Consider the following 10,240-nt stretch of genomic DNA (forward strand, 5'->3'; position numbering starts at 1 on the left):
TCGATTGACCAACGGGTCTCGAGGAAAGGGCAGCGCTCGACCCGGTGTGCCGGCGTGACGTTCTCGCCCCTCTGTAGACCAACGAGCTCGCCGAGAGGGTTTTGGCCTCCGGCGTCACATAGGAAACCACTGTCTAGCTGACGCATCGCGCAGCCAGTTACCGTAAGTCCGCCACCCTGTTAAAGTAACATATGACCTGTTAAAACTGCCAAATCAACAGGGAAGAGGAGTGTGATGTGAGAGCTGTGCAGAGAGCCATACCTACCTCGAAGCGGTAGTCGGCAGTCATCTGCGGAGAGAGAGAGCGAGAGCCAGCGTGAGCACTGAGATACTGAACTGTGCAGAGAGCCATACCTACCCAAAGCTGTAGTCAGCGTAGAGGTGAGAGAACCATTGGAAAATCGATTCATTGTGCCTTGTGTCCCAGCAGTCATCTGTGGAGAGAGAGAGAGAAAGAGCCAGCGTGAGCACTGAGATACTGAACTGTGCAGAGAGCCATACCTACCCAAAGCTGTAGTCAGCGCAGAGGTGAGAGAACCATTGGAAAATCGATTCATTGTGCCTTGTGTCCCAGCAGTCATCTGTGGAGAGAGAGAGAGAGAGCCAGCGTGAGCACTGAGATACTGAACTGTGCAGAGAGCCATACCTACCCAAAGCTGTAGTCAGCGCAAAGGTGAGAGAACCATTGGAAAATCGATTCATTATGCTTTGTGTCCCAGCAGTCATCTGTGGAAAGAGAGAGAGAAAGAGTCAGCGTGAGCACTGAGATACTGAACTGTGCAGAGAGCCATACCTACCCAAAGCTGTAGTCAGCGCAGAGGTGAGAGAACCATCGGAAAATCGATTCATTGTGCCTTTATGTCCCAGCAGTCATCTGTGGAGAGAGAGAGAAAGAGCCAGCGTGAGCACTGAGATACCGAACTGTGAAGAGAGCCATACCTACCCTAAGCTGTAGTCAGCGCAGAGTCCTCTGTGGAGAAAGAGAGAACAGGGAAGGAGAGTGAGTCGTCAAGCAAGGAGCTGTGTGAGATAGGCGGTGGACCGCCTCGAGCTAGCTACAGGTACACGGATGAGAGAAAGTCTATACCAACACTGATTTGATTTATTCTGCCTCCAGGAAGGAAGAGGAGCGCGCCACGGGCAGAGGGAACCAGAGGCGGGAGCCCGTTCCCCGACGCAACTTTCACCCCCCTGTCACTCACTTGCTCGTGGCCCCTTGGAGGACAGATCCAGACATTAGTTTTAATTTCCCTTCCCCAATCCCCAGTATCTTTTAAGTATTTAAATAAATAAAGAATATTTTTTATATTTACCTGTTTCTCGTTGTTGTTTGGTCATTGGGTTGGTTTTGGGGACCTCCTCGAGGTGGGAATTGAGAAGGGGCGTGGCTTAACCACTAGCAGCCAGCCCCTGGCTTGTGACATTATGATAATGTCGGCCTTGTCCACGTCAACCGGTCAGGAAGTAAACTGTTGCCTACAATCTGTGTGTTTGTCGTCCAAGAAAGATAACTCGCGCCATCGTTTACTTTGGGGTATGTACCTTTTGCATATCGTTAACGTACTAATACACACTTACACAACAAAGGAAATGTAAAATCTCGAAACGGATAATAGGTGCTCTTTAACGCAACCACAGGGGATATAAGCTGCTGGCCGCTAGAGGGCACTAATCCCTTACACGTACCTTGACATGGTATTATGATGCTTGCCCAAACTAAGTAGGTCGCTATTTTGGAGGATAGTCTCAGGGATGGTTTACCGAACAGAATGTCTTATCCAAAACCAAAATGCTTGTTTGAGCTCTTCTAACTGAAAACAATTTGCACAGACATATCTTAAAAAAGGAAGGACAAGGGCATTGTTTCATGATGATGCACAGCAGTATTTTTGGTTAGGTATGTATGTGTCTTGTAACGAATGGCTAGTCCTGGTTTAATCACCCTGTCCGGGAAACCACCCCATGATTTCAACTAGCCACGCCCACTTTACATTTAGCACCATTCACACAAGCACCACCACACAATTTCTATGGTTAAAATGATTCATCTGTGCCTTGCGCAGGCGAAATGTAACTTAGGGAAAATCTGCCCTGTGAACTTGTGGTGTGAATGTTCAACTGTAGCCAAATTCTGCACTGTGTATTTTTTCTGGTATTATGTTTGGATCATAGAAAAGCACACATGTTCGCAGCACTGAAGTGCTAGATCTGATCCTAAACCCACTTGCTGTAAAAATAAATGAACAATATTATTAGTGTTAGTAGATATGATCAAAACAGACAATCGGGCAAGACAAAGTGGAAGCCATGAATTGAAATCGGCCCTCATCCTTTCTCACTAATGCTGCTTTAACACCTCACGTTGCAGTGATTAGAAATACAATTTGAATTCACCTGGAATCATTATTTAATCCAGGTCACTTAAGAGTTTTCTTATTGTGTTTTCAGAAGCATAACAGCATTGTGTAGGTATTTACATTCTTTTTATTCCTAGCTATGAGACAGTAAACCCCCAAATAATTAAAGGAAAAACAGTTCTGCAATTTGTCTATCTTATCGCATACAATATAAAAGCACTTTGGAGATGTGTCTAGTTTGTAACTTTTGCTTTGCTGATCCAGTGGCTTTTCAACAAAGCTTACCAGCAATAGGCTCTTTAACTCAGCAGCTCCATATGAATCACTTCCAGGGTGGGCTAAGGGCAATTCGACACTCATTGAAGAGGCTAGTACACCTTTTCGCTTCTTTATTTACTGGGAGGTCCTGCTAACTTTAGCTGATATTTATAAATGAATGCACAAAAATGCACTTATGCAAACAATAGCATTACGCACTATAGCTGAGTTTGAGCCTTTTGCACCATTCATACAATTAATCATTAATTAGAAGTAAGAAGATTATTTAAATCATGCTGCATTTCATTACTAGCATTTGTATTTCTGGCAAAAATAAATTATGTATGTGCCTTTTCTGAACAATTGTGATTTGTCAGACTTATTTGTCGTTTGAGCTTCTGACACATGTGAAGCATGTAATTACAATCGCTATGGATGTCATTATTAATATACCCAGTATCTTGAACATAACTCCATGTCTGTGTTTTACTTGCGGCTCTTTGTGAAAAACCGTGTCAGCATTAGCTTGTAAAGTTTTTATAATTTATTGCCCCTGTCATCTGTAAAACTTATCAAATCCACCTCCTGTTGAGAGTGTCTAAACTCTTAGAAAAGGTTTGTTTCTGAGGTATTTTATTTAAAGTTCTCAAAAAAGTTGTATTTTTATTTTTAAGTTCAAAATAAATCTTTCTAGAAACATTATATATTATCAGAATATGACTTCGAAGAATTATTAACTGTATCTAATTTCCTCAAACATTAAAATCTTTAGAAGCTGTGACTGAATTATATTGTGTAGCACATGGCCTATTTTAATGTCTTTATAATCAATTACACTAGGATTACATTTTGTGATTGTGTAAACATGCACACACTCACAAAACCATATAATGGAACCAACAGGTACAATATATGAACGGTTTTGTAATGTTGTCAGCTATATCAGAAATACAAGTAATGATAAACGTAATACAGTTATTAAAGTAAATGTGTATTTATGAAAAATGTGTTTAGGGTATTTAGTTATCCGTTATGCATTTACTGTTGTGAGTTTTAATCAATTTTGATTTTATTTTTTATTTTTGCACTACCAGTGTATTTCTGATGGCATGTTTCCAAGAATCCCCAAAATAGCATTTAGTGTAGCCTATACGTGGTGAAAAAATATTTTTACAAACTGTGAGATTTAGGGGTAGAGGGTAGGAAAGATTTAGGTTTGATTTATCTGGCTATAATCCATAAAAGGTCTTGTTCAGACAGGTAGTTAAAATGATATAGACACACAGTGTGTAAAGAAAACTTATAGAGAGAAAGGTGAGGTTAATTTTAGCCATAGGTTTGCAAGACTCAACCAGTAAATAAATGTGGTTTCTTATATACTCCATTAATTACATTAATGAAGGGAATTGTAATAAATTTGTGTAATTTGTATTAAATGCATCTCTAAAATACATGATAAACTAATTATGATTGTATGTCCATATCCTGCTTAATTATATTTAAGACTTTCACTTAACTGGATGTTTTTATGAAAGACAATACATCAAATATTGTGTCTTAAAAGTTGTCATCAGGTGAAAAGGTAATAATTTAATCTATGTAATTAATGTCTCGTAAATTGTAGTGAGGGAAGCCCATCTTATGAATTATGGTGTCTAAAGATAAAGTTCAAAAATTAGCCTACTAGTAGAATAGTGTTCCTGTTGGGTAGGGTATTGAGTTAGCATCGCAAATGTCATGGGTTTGATCCCAGTGAACACACATACTAAGAAAATAAATGTTTAAATTTAATGCACTTTAGTCACCATGGATAAAGCATCTACCAAATGCATAAATGTAATGTTAGTTATTTGGTTCTCTGAGATATGACCCAAGAACTTTTACAATATAAATTGATTAATAAGTTATATCATTTTTCTCAACAAAACTTATATTTTTTATTAAATAATAATATTGCCTGTCTCCATAGTAGCCTACTATTTACATTAAACTTCAGGAAGGAAAGTGTGAACTTGCCGCCCTCTAGAGATCTAGAAACGCTTAGAGTTTTTGAGAAGAAAACTCCTGCCACCGACTGGCGAGAACTGCCGGTTGCAGGCGGAAAGAGAGTAAAGTAGCTGTATCCCATCTACCAGAATCGCTGTTTTCATCCTATCCTACCCCACACCTAACCCTAAACCCAACATCTCGCAAGATGTCGGCGTTTGCTATATCCCTTCTATCCAAACCCCTCGGCCCTCGTCCTGATTTTGGCTAGATGGGATACAGCTACGGCCTTACGCCCTTCCGCGAAATGTTGGGCTTTAGGACGCAAACAGCGGGCTCATCCAGCGAGATTCAACCTTTTCCTGATGGGCGGGATTTCCACTTAGATCATCCAATAGACATAAGGGACACGGGATGCGTTTCGTGACTTTTCCCGGAAACAAGAAATCTTCATCCTGAAACGATTTACACCAATCAATGAGGGGTCGCCCTCTTGACAACGCACATGATTGGGCATGTTATTTTTTTGACACACATGGCAGCCAATCAGACGAGTAAGCCGGGAATCTCTGGCCAATCAGAATTGAGGACGTAGTTCCAAAGCTTATAAATTACAAGGTGACAGTTTTACGCGGCGTACTCACTGCTTGCAGCTTGTTTCTGAATCCCGGGCCCTTGTTTGCTGTGTCCGATAGGTGAGTCCCCTTTCCTCCCTATTACTTTTCCAGAGACACATGGTGGCAAATTGGATGATTTTAAAAACTAGAAACTTGCACAGAACATTGGACAGGCTTAGATACTTGCCACTTTAGGGTGCAATAGAGAAGCGCATTGCTAAAGCTCCGCTAGCTTCTGCTCAAAGTCATTGCAAGTGAATGAATGAATGACTCAGTCCAATATCACGTTTCAGGACTCGTAAACGAGCATGTAGTACACTACGAGAGGCCTTATTTTTTACGACTTACTATGTTATTTCATATTCACTGGTGTTTTATTTGACTGTTCTCACAACCCGTCTTGGGTGACACTTGCAAAATGTCTGAATCGCGCTGGGCCCAAACCAGCCGAAAGGCTCGTGTAACTCCCTCTAGAGAACATGTATTAATATTATGAACAAACGATTGTGAGTTATGTATTTTCTGTGTTTGTTACAAAATATAACGCGTTAATCGTTTATCATTTATAATTCAAAGTACAAGTCAAAGAGCCACTGGTGACCTTCACTATGCGCGAGCCCAGGTGAAAATAGTCAAACACTACATCAGATATCTAAAATTATTTTGCTGTTTACATTTTTTTTCAGATCGCGTTAAGCCCCAAAATATATTTTTAAAAAGCAATTTAAAGTCTTCCTGTTCAAATGAGTACAAAGGTTGACCTGTAATATAGGATGTCTACCTTGACTTACTACTCTTACTCAATAGTGTTACTATTGCTGCCTGAAACAATGTCTCAATTTGGGAAGCATTGTATTCTGTTATAGATACTTAATGTTGAAGTATTACACTCCATCATATAAGTGTTATCATAACCTTTGTTACAATGGGGTGGTTTCCTAGACAGGGCTTATCCTAGTCCCAGACTAAAATGTATGTTTGAGCTGCCTTAAAGGGGACATATCTGACTTTTTCCATGTTTAAGTGCTATAATTGGGTCCCCAGTGCTTCTATCAACCCAGAAAATGTGAAAAACATCAACCCAGTAACTTAATTTTGGTTAACCATTTTCTGCAAGCATGTGAAAAAATGGGTAACTTGAAATTCGGCTCCCCTTGTGATGTCAGAAGGGGATAGTACCACCCCTTAATCTGCATTAGCCAACCATGGCACTGCTATTTAGTGCAGAGATCAGATAATTTGCATTTTAAATGGCACACTATAAAACCACATTTTTAATCCCACATACAAAGTGACAATTTTAACATGCTATAATAAATTATCTATATGGTATTTTAAGCTAGAACTTTACATATGTCCCCTTTAATTGAAAAACATATTGCACTGACATGTCAACATGCCATTGTTTTATCTCAAGATGCACACCAGTTATGTTTTTTAAAGGTATTTTTATAAAAACTACTTAAATGTCCTAATAACTAAGGCCTTTGGTTGGAGGCTCTTAATCAGTTTTCTCAACTTGAGTGTGGCTAAACTAGGTTTTGAACACTGCTATTTTGTCATCTCTGAAGTAGCCACTTGAAGCAAGGGGAAGAATTGGGTAGTAATTAAACAGTAATTATAATCTGATTTTGCATACCACCCATAGTAGAGCTGTTTTTCAGACAGGGTTTGAAGTAAGCCATGAGTAGGCCTTAATCTTTATTGGTTAATCAGGTCTTCAGAATTGGTTTCAGAAACACAGATTAAGTACGGATTACTTACAACTTGTGAAGATGTGAAACTTATCTAGAATGAACAGGATTAGTTTAAAACAACCTGTGCAGTCGCCATTAGCAGAGAAAAGTTTTGAAGGGCTTAGAAAACGTAAACCATGTAATTTAAAATTTAAAATCTGCGTTTCAGAAAACCATTTCTGAAGACACGATGATCACTTAATAAAGTTTAAGGCATACTCATAGCGGTTTTTAAAAAATTTGCTATCAGGCTTGAATGTTATCCTGTAATGACTTTAATGACCTTTGCTATTCTCTTTCTCCACAGGCTTTAAACATGTACGCGTGTGCTAAGTTTGTCACCTCACCTGCCGTGGTATGTATTCACACACTAGTACTGTCTCACAATTAATGTGACCGTCTTTGAAGGGCCATAACCCCATTCTTTTTAAAATACGTTTAAAGTGCTTTGACATTTTTTGCTTGTTTATTCGTGACATAAAAGATATACAGTTTTCGGGTCCAAGCCTCAATTGAATTTAATAGAGAATACAAACTAATTCATTTACGGTCTCTGTTTATTCATAACGCGCATTTAGGCTAAGCTTTTATATGCTCATGGTGCACACTACATTCTCCAATGCATCCCAGACACTAAAATTGTAACGTTTTATCAAAGATAAATTGCTGTTGTTATCTGGGTGTTTTGTATGAAGATCCGATAGATTTAATAGATTTAATCCGATAGATTTAAAATCTTTTTTTTAGTAGTAGTTTTAAAGCTTACCGTGAGTACTTTTTGATGTTAGCTTAAAGGGGACATATCATGAAAATCTGACCATATCCATGTTTAAGTGCTATAATTGGGTCCCAGGTTTTTCCATCAACCTAGAAAATGTGAAAGAACAACCCAGTATTCTCTGCAAGCATGTGAAAAAATAGGTCCTTGAAATCTGGCTCCCCTTGTGATGTCAGAAGGGGTTAATACCACCCCTTAATCTGCACTATCCAACCACAGCACTGCCATTTAGTGTAGAGATCAGCTAATTTGCATTTAAAAGAACACAACCAAAAATGGCAAATTTTTGCTTGCACTTTTAAAGTTGCATTTTTAACATTTTATAATAAATTATGATATTTTGAGCTAAAACTTCACATATGCACTCTGGGGGCACAAGATTTATGTAACATCTTAAAGTCTTGTGAAATTTCCCCTTTAAGCATTAGCGTATGGATTCAGAAGCTGTGTCATGTGACGTCAGACTTAACAAGCGGATTCCAAAAAAACTGTCTTGGAAAATACTTACGTTAATGTCTATTTATTTTTTTATTTTCCATTTGACTGATTTAGATATGCATTACTTTCCGGGGCTCAACGAAAATAATTTTTTATACTGGCCCAGTTGGGCCAGTGGTTCAGGTTTTCACTTACCCTGCCAAAATTTTCACTGTCCCCAATAAAAAAAGTCAGTGTCACACATTGAAAAATAATAATTCAAAAGTCAAATATAATTGTATTCAACAGACATGTTCCAGCGAAAAAAGGCTCCCAACTCTTCTGCTTTACCTGTAAACTGACAGCAAATTTTGCATTGTTTTTTCATCGTGTTTTAACAAAGTAAATGTCTGTGTCCAAGATGTTAAATAATATATATTATGAAAATATATTTAAGTGACCGATCGGTCAAGTGACAATACTTTTTACTGGCCCGAACATCTCTCACGCTTGCCCCGGGCCACTGGACAGTCCTTTATGTTGAGCCCTGCTTTCACAAAACCATAACATTATAGACCTTAAGAATGCACACTGGATGCTTAGTTTTATTAATAGAATGCATATCATTTGAACGTGCATGGTTATGAAGTTCTCTCTCTAAAAGATTGTTCTCTTCCTCCAGCTCCGCGGAGGCTCCAGGGTTCTGGCCCGGCCCGTTTCAGTGTCTTTGTTCAATAGACCTGAAGCAAGAAGTGAGCAGGTAAGAACATGCCATGTAAAGGGTCTGATGCTCATGAATAACTTGTTTTTCAGTCTTTGATCATTTTAGATGTTAAATATATAAGCACCAATGCAGAACTGAGGCAGTCAACAGGTTGATTATTGTCTAATGGGATGATGTTGTTTTTTAAAGGCTCTGTTGCCAGTCAGTGAGGCATCCATTCTTAATGTAACCCGAGGGTTCCAGACCAGCGCTGTATCCAGAGACATTGACACAGCAGCCAAATTTATTGGTGCCGGTGCTGCCACGGTGGGTGTGGCCGGATCAGGAGCTGGAATCGGAACGGTGTTCGGCAGTCTCATCATTGGCTATGCCAGGTAATTACATTTTAACGGTCAGGCAAAGTGACAAGTTGATGTTTGTTTTAAATCAACACTTTATTATGTGTTACTGCATTGAGCCCCCTGCATCTTCATTTGCTGTCCTGAATCAAAATAAAGTTGATTCTGCAAGATGATTTACATAAATGACCAATACGCATCCAAAATGCTTTTAGATTGTAAGGAAGATGCACAAGGTGGTCTCTCTTTGTATCAATGTGTTTTTAAACTTTACCATTTTTGATTTTACAGTAAGATGTACAGTACAGTACTTTGTGGCTAAGTGCTATTTCTCTCTTTCCAGGAACCCCTCCCTAAAACAACAGCTCTTCTCTTATGCCATTTTGGGCTTTGCTTTGTCTGAGGCCATGGGTCTGTTCTGTCTGATGGTGGCGTTCCTCATCCTGTTCGCCATGTGATTTTACGCTGTCTGTACTCGCACTTGCTGTCAACTAACTTCATCTGGAGATATGAACTGACACGCAGCCTAGACCTTGTCATCGTCATTCCAACCAAACTATAAAAAAGCTCAATTTTTATGTTCCCCACTTTTCTTTTTCTGAAAGTTTTATGTAAGAACTCTCCACAGACCATCTGAATAAATGGTTTAAATCAGTTTGGTTTGTCTTGTGTTTGAACTGCATGATATCAGAAAATAAGGGACTTTGAGGTGTTGAGGATCTATACTAAACTCAATGGCATGCACAAAGTAGCAAGTTGAGATTTAAAGAGCGAGTTAAAGCGCAAATATATGGTCCGATTCATGAGTTTACATTTTCTTTGGTGTGTAAGCGTGTATTACATCATGTTAATGATATGCAAAAGGTACAAACCCCAAGGTAAACTATGATGGGAGTTATCGTTTAAAACACGGATTGTAGTGCCTGTTTATGTAGACCAGACCGACATTATCAGAATTCCTCCCGCTTTGGAACCAAGCCTGTAAGTTAAGTCCTGTTAGGATTGCAATGTGAGTGAATTTCAAACATG

General features: G+C 39.1%; 1 protein-coding gene across 1 annotated transcript; it reads left to right on the forward strand.

Moving 5' to 3' along the window:
* Positions 1-5,183: 5,183 nt before the first annotated feature.
* Positions 5,184-9,865, forward strand: atp5mc1 (ATP synthase membrane subunit c locus 1). The gene is made up of 5 exons (XM_065252778.2): positions 5,184-5,296; positions 7,262-7,309; positions 8,832-8,909; positions 9,063-9,247; positions 9,555-9,865. The coding sequence occupies exons 2-5, from the start codon at positions 7,271-7,273 to the stop codon at positions 9,667-9,669; spliced, it is 417 nt and encodes a 138-aa protein (XP_065108850.1). The 5' UTR covers positions 5,184-5,296; positions 7,262-7,270; the 3' UTR covers positions 9,670-9,865.
* Positions 9,866-10,240: the final 375 nt, after the last annotated feature.

This window comes from Paramisgurnus dabryanus, chromosome 3 (assembly GCF_030506205.2).
Source record: "Paramisgurnus dabryanus chromosome 3, PD_genome_1.1, whole genome shotgun sequence".
NCBI classification, from domain to species: domain Eukaryota; kingdom Metazoa; phylum Chordata; class Actinopteri; order Cypriniformes; family Cobitidae; genus Paramisgurnus; species Paramisgurnus dabryanus.